At 42.0% G+C, this 13,678-nt stretch overlaps 1 protein-coding gene across 1 annotated transcript; it reads right to left on the reverse strand.

The window, feature by feature from the left end:
- Window positions 1-1,865: 1,865 nt before the first annotated feature.
- On the reverse strand, window positions 1,866-11,893 carry ubl3b (ubiquitin-like 3b). Its single transcript, XM_084332492.1, has 6 exons — window positions 11,709-11,893; window positions 11,040-11,131; window positions 7,854-7,962; window positions 6,930-7,016; window positions 3,788-3,865; window positions 1,866-3,598 (listed from the first exon to the last, which is right to left on the reverse strand). Exons 2-6 carry the CDS (start codon window positions 11,064-11,066, stop codon window positions 3,546-3,548), a joined length of 354 nt encoding a protein of 117 aa, XP_084188618.1. The 5' UTR covers window positions 11,067-11,131; window positions 11,709-11,893; the 3' UTR covers window positions 1,866-3,545.
- Between the last annotated feature and the right edge of the window lie 1,785 nt (window positions 11,894-13,678).

Raw genomic sequence — 13,678 nt, forward strand, 5'->3', positions numbered from 1 at the left:
ATTGGAGGGATAGCAGACAACTCAGTCTCCACGGCAGATATCTCTAAACTAGGCAAATTACACAAATGTGATTTTTTTAATTTTGGGTGAACTGCCCCATTACACTGACTAGATGTGGCGGTGTCGGAAAAAGATGAGGAGTGTGACAGAGACAGACATTGAAATGAAGAATAACAGGACATGGCTCTGCTCTACGCCACGTCACATGTTACCTTTGCAGAGCTTAGCCCTCCAGAACTGTGATTGTGAACAGGAGTCCCCCCACCTCCACATTAGAACTGTACTTCTGAACAGAGGAGTGCCACCTCCACATTAGAACTGTACTTCTGAACAAGAGTGCCACCTCCACATTAGAACTGTACTTCTGAACAAGAGTGCCACCTCCACATTAGAACTGTGCTTCTGAACAGAGGAGTGCCACCTCCACATTAGAACTGTGCTTCTCAACAGAGGAGTGCCACCTCCACATTAGAACTGTACTTCTGAACAAGAGTGCCACCTCCACATTAGAACTGTGCTTCTGAACAAGAGTGCCACCTCCACATTAGAACTGTACTTCTGAACAAGAGTGCCACCTCCACATTAGAACTGTACTTCTGAACAGAGGAGTGCCACCTCCACATTAGAACTGTACTTCTGAACAGAGGAGTGCCACCTCCACATTAGAACTGTACTTCCGAACAGAGGAGTGCCACCTCCACATTAGAACTGTGCTTCCGAACAGAGGAGTCCTCAGCCAACGGTGAAACAGCTGTACTCTTGTCCTACACCCCAGAGAAGACCACCCCCTGGGAGAGGCCAGATGAACCACTGTGTGCCATTCTTAGCCCTTGTACCATGGTGCATTGCAGAGCACACCCAACCCAATCATGTAGATTGTACAAAAGGATTCATCTTGCAACAGTGGTGTGTTGGAGGTAGCAATGGTTTCAGAAGATGTTTCCCCCAGGCTCTGATTTAAGTGCCTCAGGTCATTCCTCAGGTCACTCCTCCTCCTACTACCTCAAGTTGCACATGTCCCCCCCCCCCCGTGGGAATTGGAAAGAGTCAACGTGTGAATAAACTTGAGTATATGGACAAACGCATATAGACAGGTGGCTTTAACCCTTTCACCGCCACACTACCAAACGGTTAACCCTTTCACTGTGACAATACACAGGTTAACCCTTTTCACTGCCACACGACAGCAGGTTAACCCTTTCACTGCCACACGACAGTAAAGGGTTAACATTCTGTCGTGTGGCAGTGAAAGGTTAAGAAGCACGGCGGCGGGTTTGAATGGAAATCCGGGGGGTCTGGTTGACGGCGCTTTTCCCTTCACTGCCAGTGTCAACTGGAAACCTGGAGCTTGTGCAGCTACATGTCGGGACCAGATGTCCGAGACAGGTGGGAGAAAGATCTGTAAGACGTCAGCCAAATGTTATGACTCAGTTATAACAAAATGTTGAGGCAGTGAGTCAGATTATGTGCGGGACTGAACGTAATTTTCTCTTAGAAGTGTGCCGTTTTTCTCTAGATGGGTGCAGTGTTCCATTCTGACAAATTGTTCTTCATAACATCCTGATGCAGTAACATCTACGTAATAAGATAAAATGGAATCCAAATAGCTCAAATTCAAGATTATATCGAGTCAAATCATTCAAGCACTTATTTTCACCTGAAAAAGAGACTTCAACCCATGATAACCCGAGGGCCGTCGGTGAGGGATTGAACCCTAACAGAAGAATACTGCCACCTAGAGGGAGGAACATTAAACTACTCATAGTTATGAGACATAACAACACTACACATCTGTGTCGATTCAAGTGACATTTTTCTTTTCTTTTTTAAATAAAAAGAATAGAATACAAAAGAAAATTGCCTTATTTAAAGATTTATTAATTTATACAAGCTTTTAGGTAGACCACATTGCAATTTAGTCTTTACATTTACTCATATTGAGCTAAACGTCATAGCAGTGACATTGGTTGACATTAACACAAACCAAAGGACACTCAATGGAAGGAATCAATGTTTCAAACCGTTTCCAAAGAAACGACAGCCAATCTAGAGTCCCAGTGCACCACCAGTACAGAACAGCCCCCCCCCAGTCCTCATCCACCATGTGCATGCACAAACACACACACACACACACACACACGCCCGAACGCACACACACACTAAAATTGAACAAATACCTATGCACAAGATAAAAATTTATATTTTTAAATTTCAATATTAATGATATTACTGGATTCCACGATAAAAGGCAAAACAAAAATAAAGACAGCATCCAAATGAATAGGAGGTTAAACGCCACCAAAAAGATTCCTCTTACTTTCCACGGGGGAAGGTATTCACCTCTGCCTCTAGCCTCAATGTCCAGTAGGAGGCCTGGGAGCCACAACACGTCTCCTTCCCACCTACTACCTCCGTCTCTTTTGTCTCCGCATATCTGGCCCGTCATGTCCACTCCCCTCAATCCAGCGATTAGACGGGGAGGGGTGAGGGACAAGTCCCCCGGGGAGGGGGAAGCACAGACAGGTCTAGCCTATATAATTACGGCAGAGAGGTGTGAAACCGTAGCACCTAACGGCACACTTAAAAAACACTCGCTTAGACGCAGTCGATCGATCCTTTCGCTCTGCCAGTTTTCCGCGGGGCGAGAGAGCCTTATCGGGAGGGGGGTGGTATGGGGTCCGCTTGGCTTCTCCGGGACTGGTTCATCCTTCATCTCGGAGGGCAGTTGGCAGGCGGAAGGTATTTACGCAGCTGTCCAAATAAAATGTTTGAAGTCTCTCTCTCTACGTCTCGCTCTCTCTCCATTGGTCCAAACAGCAGGAACAAACAAGCGACGGTTGGCACAGACATGCCAGAGGTGACCGTGACACACTGTTCAGTCAGTGCCCGACGAGTGCAGTCTACATCAGATGAGGATGGCACATTATTCTAACAAGGTAGATAGAAGGATTCCTCCTGGGGGGGGGGGGGGGGGGATGATAAAAAAAGAAAGACACAATAAACACTTTCCGATTAACAACCTAGTTAAGTGCAATGAGAGGATCGACATTATTCTGTATCCCGTGGAAATGTCTATGTGACTAGTGAAGAGTTAGCCCGTCCGTCCTTTATAGATCTCCTATGCCCACGAAGAGGGGGTTGGGGGGGGGGGGGGGGGGGGGTTTGGGGGTGGTTCCAGGGTCCGATGTAGTCAAGTGTCACTGGGTGAGACGGGCCCTCGAAACGTCTCCGTTAACAACCCAGGTTTGTATGGGAGCTTGTGATTTTCAAGCAGAATGAATACAAATTTAAATAGGCAGAATTTGAGAACAGAATATAATGTATGCAGAGGAAGGGGGGGGGGGGGGGGTGATTTGTATATATTGGCACAATAAAAAAAATTCTATAGCCTCTGATTGGACAAGAGTGCAACCAACATGGGTGACAGCCCCCCGCTCGTCTTCCTGTGATCGCCCCAAAATCCACGGCTGACAGGACGACCGGCAGGGGGATAACGTGGAGGGGGGGTGGTCGTGGCAGGACAAGGTTATTTTAGGTGTGTAGGTTTACAGGAGCAGACAGCAATTGCTCTCTGTGGTCTTTTCTCTGTTCCTCTGACCTACAAAAGACAGGATGACAAGAGACTTGAGGTGAGACGACGTCCACCCCAGTGGAACTCGACGAGAGCAAATATCACACCACGCTCTCAAGAGGGGTGGCAGCGGCAATAAAGAATCCACTGACTGCGAGGTGAGAAGAGACAATTATGAGCATCCTGGAATGAGACACGAGACAAAGAGGTTCTTACCGTGGGAATTGGGTTCTGGGAGAGTCTCCCTGGCAACCAAGTGCATGACGGTTGTTCGGCCCGGGGGCAGCTTTAGAGCTTCAATGCATAAAAGAGAACAACAGACATGACTAAATATTACTCGCCAAATACATGTATTTTATAAACAATCTTCTCTTATTATGAATTCTATTCAAACATAACAATTCCCCTATTCATTATTTGATGAGTAATTCACTACATGGGTGGTGGCTTTCAAACTAAATAAACGTGTATTTATTATTAATATATATATAAAAAAATTTATAACTATAATAAGCACTCAAGAAAAATGCAACATCCGTACCAAGTCACCATGTAATCTTGTTCTCATGAATATTTATGAGAATGCCAAGCAGACCTTGTGTAAACCTCGCTCATGTCCCCACCTAGAGTTCCTCTCAGAAATCATATCCGTCACCATCGTGGGTCCTTAGTAAGGCTGCAACTAACGAGTAGTTTTGGTAATTGGGTAATCTATGGATAACTTTTTCGATTAATCAACAAATGTAACGACAAATTTCCTATTTTGATTAGTCATAACAAATTACAATAACAGTGTTGTCAAGGCAGATTTATCGCTTCATTTCCGTTTCAGAGCATTTTGAAAAGCACCCGTTTTGAAATAAAAAAACAGTTCATTCTAGACCATTCTGTGATAATCGTCTTTTACTGGAATATTCCAGAACGTTGATATTCGTCTGCCTATTTATGAATCGTTTTCAAATAAACGCTAGATGATCAATATTATACGTGCACGCAAGCACATTCGCGGCGCGCACGGATAATCGCCGTGTTCATTTCCTCTTGGACTTTTACAGTCAAACCGAAAGAGCCCATTTCACAAAACAGCCTATATCTTCATCAAAATTAGTCTGATTATCCTAACACTGATAACATAGATTCCTTACCTGACATCCGATGGTATCCAACTGGTATATTCCAATTCCTGATCACCATTCGAAAAAATCGATAAGTGTATGGATCCAACGGCTGGATCAGTGGACTGGAAAATGTGGAGTACCGGATTTTTTTCCCCATCCATTTTCATTGAGTCCATTCCAAAATCCCTTATGTCATCTGGGAGACGATAGGGGGCGCTTTTTTCCACATATGATCGCCGGCGGTGTCGGGTATACTCGGGTAGGCTCGCGTGATGCAATATGATTTCAGATCGCTTTAAAAAAAGAAAAAAAAAAAAAAAGAAAAAAAATCAGAGAAATCTCGTGAGTGGCTTTCAACATAACTATCGGAAACCCGAGATATCTCGTGTGTGGCAGTGAAAGTGTTAACACTTTGAATCGTTTTTTTTTTTTTTATTAGCGATCTGAATTCATATTTCATCAACCGAGTCTACCGTTGGTAAATCAGCCACCCCAGGCGTTCAGATGTGAAAAAAGCGCCCCCTATCGTCTCCCAGATGGTAATTCACCCTTTTGGATTGGACTCAATGAAAATGCATGGGGGAAAAATAACCGGACTCCACATTTTACTTCTCACGCATCTAACCGAGCCGATCAGCTTCATGTTGGACCCTCAGCACAGCTGTTTTACAGTATCACGCGTGGGATCAATAAAAGGATCGATTTTTGGAATGGTCGATCAGGAATTGGAATAATCCATTTGGATACCATCTGATCTCAGGTAAGGAATCTATTTTACCAGTATTAGGATAATCAGACCTTTTTTCACGGAGATATAAGCTTTCCCCCTATATGTGATATGGCTGTTTTGACTGTGCGAGTGATCAGGAAATAAGAGAATCGATTTACAGCTTGCGGCACCAGCGTGCATACGTACACATACTATCGATAATCTAGCGTTTATTTGAAAACTATTCATAAATAGGCCGAACAATGACAACGTTCTAGAATATTACAGTACATCAGTGTTTATCAGATTCTTTTTTCGGGGCGCCCCAGTGGAGAACGACATAGTCAGCCGCGACACGGCCGACCCGGGTTCGATTCCCGAACCCGTCGTTATTTGCCGAATGTCTTCTCCCCACTCTGTCTCCCATTCCTCCTCTGTCTCTCTCTACTGGACTGCCCAGTAGAAATAAAGCGATAAAACGCCAAAAAATACATCTTAAAGAGATTATTTTTTTCTTCTTCTTGAAAACGAGGGCTTTTCAAAATGCTATCAAACGGAAATTAACCGATAAAAAAACAATCCGCTTCGACAATGTTGACTGGAAATGGGTCATTGATAATGCGACGGGCAGATTAGACACATAAGCATAATTTAAAACATAGATTAGGCGATATTAACGTTAACATTTAAGCGGATGGTGGACATTCAAGCACTAAATGTGCACCCCCTGCTGGGCATTCAAAGTGTTAAACTACAGCTTAATCAACGTTATACAGTCTTTGTACAGTATATCTATCACTTACTGTATATCATGGCTGCACGATATGGACAAAATGTGCGATTCATTTGTTGGATCTTGCGATGGTGATGTGACATGGGATAATATTACATTATATCATTCTTACCGGTGTGTCCTTGGAGTGGATTTAGTTTTTTCATATTATGTGTCAACAACAGAAATCTGCATCTACAATTTTTCATAATCAACGTCATCATATTTGTCAACTAATCCTTTCAGCCCTAATCCTTAGTAGTCTATACACCAATTGCTGAGACTTCTACCGCAACCATCCATCTTTAACCAATTTGGGAGGGGGGGGGGGGGGGGTTCAAGCCTAAACGGATAAGAAATACGTTATCGCGGTTCATGATCATAATCAATTGTCCGGGAACCATATAACATGGGGGCGACGCAGGAGGTAGAGCAGTCGTCTGGTAATCTGAAGGTTCCCGGTTCGATTGCCGCTCCTCCCAGCAGCGTGTCAAAGTGGCCTTGAGCAAGATACTTAACCCCCATCTGCCCCCGATGAGCAGGTTGGCACCATGCATGGTTGCCTCCGCTGTCGGTGAGTGAATGGGTGAATGTGAGGAACAAATTGTAAAGCGCTTTGGATAAAAGCTGCTATATAAAATGCACCATTTATAAGAAATGTATAAAAAGAAAAAATAATTGGGTGTTTCATGACCGGGACGCCCCTGAATTTCAAGCTCTGATTACAACACCCTCACTTTGAGTATGAGGCAACCATACCTCCTAGGGTGACATTGCCGTGAAGAAAGCGTCCTTGGAAGATGAGGCGCAGGATGCTGGGACTGCTCACCTGCTCCTCCTCCCAGCCTGACGGAACAACAGCAAAACATCACTATCCCTGCTGTCAACATGATGCCAACGTCCTCATCAATCAACGCACTCATCACTGGTACTTACTTGTGTGCTCAAAGAACATTTTCCTGAACTACTGCAGTTGAATATTTGTTTAGCTGTTCTGTAACTAGAAATAATTAATTAAGTCCCTTTATGGGGATACTTATAAGTAAAAGATAAATTGACATTTGATTGCACTTTAAGAATAACTAGGCTATATATGATATTATTCTCACTGTCAATATATAGTACATATATATATATATATATATATATATATATATATATATATATATATATATATATATATATATGACTGTGAGGTTGAGTTTAGTTGATTGTGCAGGTGAGGAAAGAAGCCCAGAGGCCCTTTCAACAAGTCATAAAAACATGAGTCATAAAAACAACGCAAACATCAAATATAGAAGAAAAAGGGGGAAACAATTATATTATAATAATTATATTTATAATTGAAAGTTGTTAACACAGATTACGACTTCAAATTTGTATTCAATGAATTCCAGAGATGAGGTCCTCTAAATTTGATGGAAAACCCGATGAATGCAAGTGAGACAATAAGGTAAACAAAAGTCCTTTGTGTGCCACATTGAATATGAGTGAATGTTCTTAACAGTCTCCCTTGTGAATGTCTAACGCAGTCACTGAATCAGATTGGTTTGTCAGACAAAAGGTAGAAGGCTTCATGAAAGTCAAAATAAACCTCAAAAACGGTAGTGCTGCCATTTTCTTATCCCAATTAAAAAACAGTAATAATAATAAATAAATAAAAATCTACAGAAAACCACTCACCCACTGGCCAATTGTCAAAGACGTATTTGGCGATGTCTGTGGCAGAGTCATTCGGGGAGAAGGTGAAGTCTTGTGTTTTCCCACTGACCAGGATAAGGCGAAGGTTCACCTGGGACAGAGGGGGAGAGGAGGCATTAACAATCAGAGGCTATAGAAATGCCACAGAAGCATGATGTCTCCTCCTTCCATTTCCTCTAACCTCAGACGACATGAGGTGACCTTCAGATGGCTGCGCAGAAATAGGCATTCCCGTCCAATTAGATTTATCCAGAGCAGATCTCGAGCCCTTTGACTGGGGACTGCTTCATTAAGTGCGGGGCTCTGCACCGAAGTGAGCCTGAGGCCATGTACAGACGAGAGCCAACAGATAATGGGTGGGGCCGGGGGATGAGAACACTGGCCCTCTTCAGTTCCTAGGGGCTGGGAGTTCCTCTCCGGGCTGTTGGCCTAATGCGATAACCCCAGGTGTCCCAGACAGCCCTAGGCCATGTTATTAAATTTACATGGCCAATGCGTAGCTCTGGGGGGTATGGTTTAGACAAGGGGGCTTCCTTCCTCTTTTATCCTCTTCTAGACAACTCTACAGACTATTAAGAAACCTTTAAAACAAATGAATGATAAAGAAATAAAAAGGAATAATGTTGACTTGTCAAACGCACTTAAGAGTAACACCTGAAAACCCCTGAGGGATGCTGTTCACTTACTATGCTCCTTAAGATACAACTTAAACGACATTAAAAGACAATTGCCTTATATGCCCGGAAAAATGTTGTCATCTACATCAATTTGTAGTGTGCAGAATTTGGCTGGGAATAAATGTAGTCATTGAAAATGGAATAGAGTGAAAAGGGAGGAAAATTGGAACACATTTTGTGGTCCAATATACAGCACAATGAGATCCCAGAAAGCGTGCCACAGATTCCTTAAAAATAAAAATAAATAACCAAATAACAATGAACGATTATTCATCCGATTGGGCAAAAGGAATTCTCACAAGAACTGGCATTAAGAGAAGTTAAATGAGGTCGTGAAAGCAAGGCATGGGGGGGAATCTGGTTGGTTCCTTGGAAGTGCCGTGTCACCTAGCCTAGACAGAAACAGTCTCATCATCCAGATACACTACAGAACATGAAACAAACGATGAACCTTAAAGTAAAAATCATCCTTTCAGTGGCGCCAGGAGGAAGAGCTCAAGGTGAGGACCTGAAGAAGCACTGTGGACAGAATTGTACTGACAAAGGCCAGACAATAGACTAATATCTGAAGAACCACTGTTGCACACTAATCTACCATCTCTAATGAATCATGATAATGGTATTCAAAAGATGGCTTGGGAGAAATAAGCAGACTACCAATGTCTAAAAAGGTTAAATCTCTCCATTGTGCCAACTGTGGCTGAATATTTCCCATAGCTTAGCTCCCATTTGCTGATTGGAACGTGAACTTTCTATGGTTCACAAATCAGAGAAAGAACAAAGGGACTAATGCATGAGGTGTGACGTCAGGACGGGACAGCCCCATATACTCTGATCTGTTTACAAACACAATCCCCCATTGGCCTCTCCTCCCCCGCTGAACCCTATAACCTCCATGTGGGGTTACCCCCCCCCTCTCCCATCCCCCTCATCCCTTTCATCCTCAACTAAACAAAACAAAGTCAAATCTGCCTGGCTGCCCATGGTAACATCCTGCAATCAGGAATATCCCTTTCCACTCTCTCCAATCCAAGGAAACAGCAAAGCCCTTACAACAGTTGAACATTAGTAGCACAGCTTACCCATTTTTATTTATTCATTCATTATTTTCGCATCTAGTTGCAAAGAATGATGATCCACAGGATGGGTTGTTTTGATTTCACATCCAACATTTTTCATTTACCATAGTCCAAGCAAAGCCCCTGCTATGGAAATTGGCCAATGTAGGCCTCCTTCGTGCAAATCTTTAATGTACCATAAGCTTTATGTTTATGCACCAAAGTAGCAAAATATGAGGCATGAAAAGTCAAAACAGCTCAATTGTTGACAAATTGTCTCTCAATTCACAACAAAACTATCATTCCATGTGAAATTGCACTGGATTAATACATTTTAAAATAAGATTAAGTATTAAAAAAAATTTAAAAAAAATAAAAAATAATAAGACAAAAAAAATCGAACATCCATTACTAGTTATGAAAATGACAATGTAGTCCAATCAAAAAAGTGACTCTAAATAGTCTACTCTGAATATTTGGTGTTCATTCCTATGGAGAAGCGAGGTGGTGCATCTCCACTATGATTTATTTTAGGTGACAGGGTACAAATCAGTACTAGGGTCTATAAACCTTGAGTGGAAAGTAGGCCAGCGTTTCAACAGTGAGATTAGACAGATGGTGTGTTCACAGAAACAGTGGTCACCATTCTAGCTAAGTGTTTATGTACGTTAGCTAATCCGTGATCATCCACAACCCCAAAATTAATTCGGGCAATGAATGTCTCCATGCAAATCAAAACAATCTACTAGCTACCTAAGCGTGATGCAGTACTGTATATTTGCATATCATATGTCACAAATGTAACAGCACTATACCTGTATGTCATGTATGTCCCTATGCCATAAATGTCATGATGTCATGTATGTTGTGTATGTCATAAATGTCACTATGAATTGAAAATGGGGGATTGATTGATTGAATTGATTGAAAACTTTATTAACAGATTGCAGAATGGGTACAATACAGTACAGCTCAATACACACAATTGTTAAGGAGATGCAGACCAGAGAAAGACGTTCGTCTTGTTTACATCAGGGTCCCCCATTTTCAATTCATCAGGACATATATGACATACATGACATACATAGTCAGTACTGCTACATCTATACATTTATGACATACCAGATTTGCAAATACAGTACTGTTTGTGATACAGGAGTCAAGAAAGGAGAGTATATACATTTGACGTAGGGACCCTTATGTAAACAAGACAAACGTCTTTCTCTGGTCTGCATCCCATTAACAATTGTGTGTATTGAGAGGTACTGTATTGTACCCATTCTGCAATCTGTTAAATAAAGTTTTCATTCTTTCATGCAATTGGCACGGTACAGTTCAGACAGTCCCGGGAGACACAACAGACACACAGGATGCAGACAGGCACGACTCTGCAAGAGGTCCAAGGAAGACCAATGACCATGTCTCAGACTCACCATATCGAGATCCCTTTGAGTGGTCATGGCTTAGCAGGGCTTTGAGCAGACAGGAGTGATGTACTTCAGCTGGTAGAGACTGGGCCAGAGCCCTGGCATTAAACACAAGACAGTGTGTGAGAAGAAGCTGCTTCCCACTGCCTGCCTGGCACAAACTGCAGTGCAGCAGCTTATGTAGTTAGCCAACGTTAGCTCGATAGCTAACGTTACAACATTAATGACTTTAGCCATCTGACTTGTAAACAATCGCCCAACAACGAGATAACATAACTAGTTATTAATAGCAGGGACGACCATGCTCACTTGATCAAACGTTCGTCAAAACATCAACACATAGCTAGTAGTACGCTAACGTTACCTGACAAGGCTACGACAGAAACAAGCAACTGGACTAGAGCTGAATAGCTGACGCTAATGTTAGCGGATCGTCCATTTGCTTCGACAATGCTCTTGTTAACGTTAAACAAATGGCTGACCACAAGTAACACAACAGTAACTATTGAAATAGGCAAAGCAAAGGCAATGTCGTCTGAGAACGCTAACTATACGCGTCGTCCGACTCTGAACGGGACTAGGAAAAGCTTTTACTGAAAGCCAGTTAATGACAAACCAGCTAACGTTAGCCAGCTCGTCACAGCGACTATGTTAATAATTCTGATGGTCTCTTACCGGTATCTGATGATAGTATAGCATTCACGTGTTTCAAAATATTAGTACAACGAAACACATCAGCTGATCGGTGCAGCGTTTCCTTCTTCGGTTCCGAAAATCTCGAGTCTCTCGACGTGTTTGTGTTTGTGAAGCTAACGTTAACGTTGGCTGCGGGTCTGTCCCAATAGTATCCAACTGCAGACCCGCAGGTCGGAGAGACACCGGATGTCAGCTGGTTGTAAACACAGCAGCGCGATCATAATAAAGTGGCTCTCACCTTCTTCTTGACCAAGTCAATCTTTGATCGCGATTTTAAAGGAGCCCCCCCCCTCTCGTTTTTAGTTCTATTTTATATATTAAAATAGGATTGATTCAATTCACCATGCAGATAAGCTACTGTTTTATGCTTAAATGGGAACTAAGGTCAATTTAATAAATCATACATATCAGATAAGACCGTCCAAAATATTAGTGAACGCAAACAACTCCCCCGGCCTAATCCAAAAACCATAATCCCAAAACTAGAATGCTAAACCTCAAATGTGTTACCCAACAATCGGTCAACAATTTTTTTTAAATGGAAGTTGTGCCGACGTCGTTTTACCTGGACTTGTTTCCTGGATGTTATAGCAACGTCATAATATGTTGCCACGAACGGGCGGATATTATTGATATTTGTATTGGTAATCTCTATTTGATCCACAATCAGATCATTGCGGTTAACGTTAATCATTACTGATAATATAGCATAATAATAATAATGGATTGGATTTATATAGCGCTCTTCTCTGACTGACTGTTGCTCTGACTCAGAGCGCTTCACAGAGTCCATTATTCGTTCATACACAGTCATACCGGTGGTGGTAAGCTACAATTGCAGCCAGAGCTGCCCTGAGGCAGACTCACGGAAGCGCAGCGAATAATCAACGCCTACGGCCCCTCCGACCACCACCAACATTCATTCACATGCATACACATTCATACAAGGCAAGTAGGTTAAGTGTCTTGCCCAAGGACACAACGGCAATGGGATGGACATGGGCTTGAGCGGGATTCGAACCACCAACCCTTCGATAATTGGACGCATGAACTGAGACTCAACGTCTTAAAAGTTGTCAGGTTGAAGTTGAACATGTATATCAACCAGTCAGGCTAACAAGTCTCAGTGAAATTATATGCAGGCACCGTCACTCATATGATGGTTTCACAAGGAGGAGTGATCAATAAATTGTTATAAAACTATAAAAGATAAGGCTATATCTGTTAAAACATGTTGTAAATCATCAAAACCATGATTTAAACAAGTAGGACTTGTGAGTTATTAAGCTAAATAATGCTGCTTGATTCAGTTTGCATGTGACTTATCCATAACCAATCAGACAGAGTGAGCCTTCCACCTTACTGTCAAAGATTCCTATCTTACAATCATGTAATTAACTATCATTGCTCGCTATTCATATCACAAAATTAACTCCCCACTCCCAACGTGTCTAATTTGTAATTTTCAAAATGATGTAATGGAAATGTTATCTATGTCCAATCCATCTGTGTTAAATCTCTGTACAGCTTGACTAGTACAGTTCTGATTGTCTCTTTAATTAACGACGAATCAAGGTTAGGAGCATTTGGCCTCTGGCGTGAAAGACATAAAAATAACACCGCCTAGCCAAGGCTTGTTTATTAATTTCTCCCCTTTGGGCAGATTTAGTTGATCATACTGTCATATCTGGATGTCTAATGTACGTCATTTCAATTATGTATTTAATCTGTGTCTGACCAGACCTCTTGGTCACTTTCTGGCGTGTCTCTCTATAAACTGATCTCTGTGGAAGCACAGACATTAAACTATGTTCTATGTTTTTATATACAACTGACTATCTGTAACGGCCATATGAGTGTTTTGGTTATTGTTATTATTATTATTATTATTATTATTATTATTATTATTATTATTATTATTGGAATGTTTAATATTGATTGGATTTAGA

Source organism: Notolepis coatsorum (genome assembly GCF_963971535.1).
Source record: "Notolepis coatsorum genome assembly, chromosome: 16".
Classification (NCBI taxonomy): Eukaryota; Metazoa; Chordata; class Actinopteri; order Aulopiformes; family Paralepididae; genus Notolepis; species Notolepis coatsorum.

Bases quoted from the DNA above. Each gene is read 5' to 3' on its own strand.
- ubl3b (XM_084332492.1), bottom strand. From the start codon at position 11,066: ATGACCACTCAAAGGGATCTCGATATG. The intron at 7,963-11,039 runs GTGAGTCTGAGA...CCTCTGTCCCAG, and splicing joins CTCAAAGGGATCTCGATATG to GTGAACCTTCGCCTTATCCT. The intron at 7,017-7,853 runs GTGAGTGGTTTT...TTGTTCCGTCAG, and splicing joins CTTTGACAATTGGCCAGTGG to GCTGGGAGGAGGAGCAGGTG.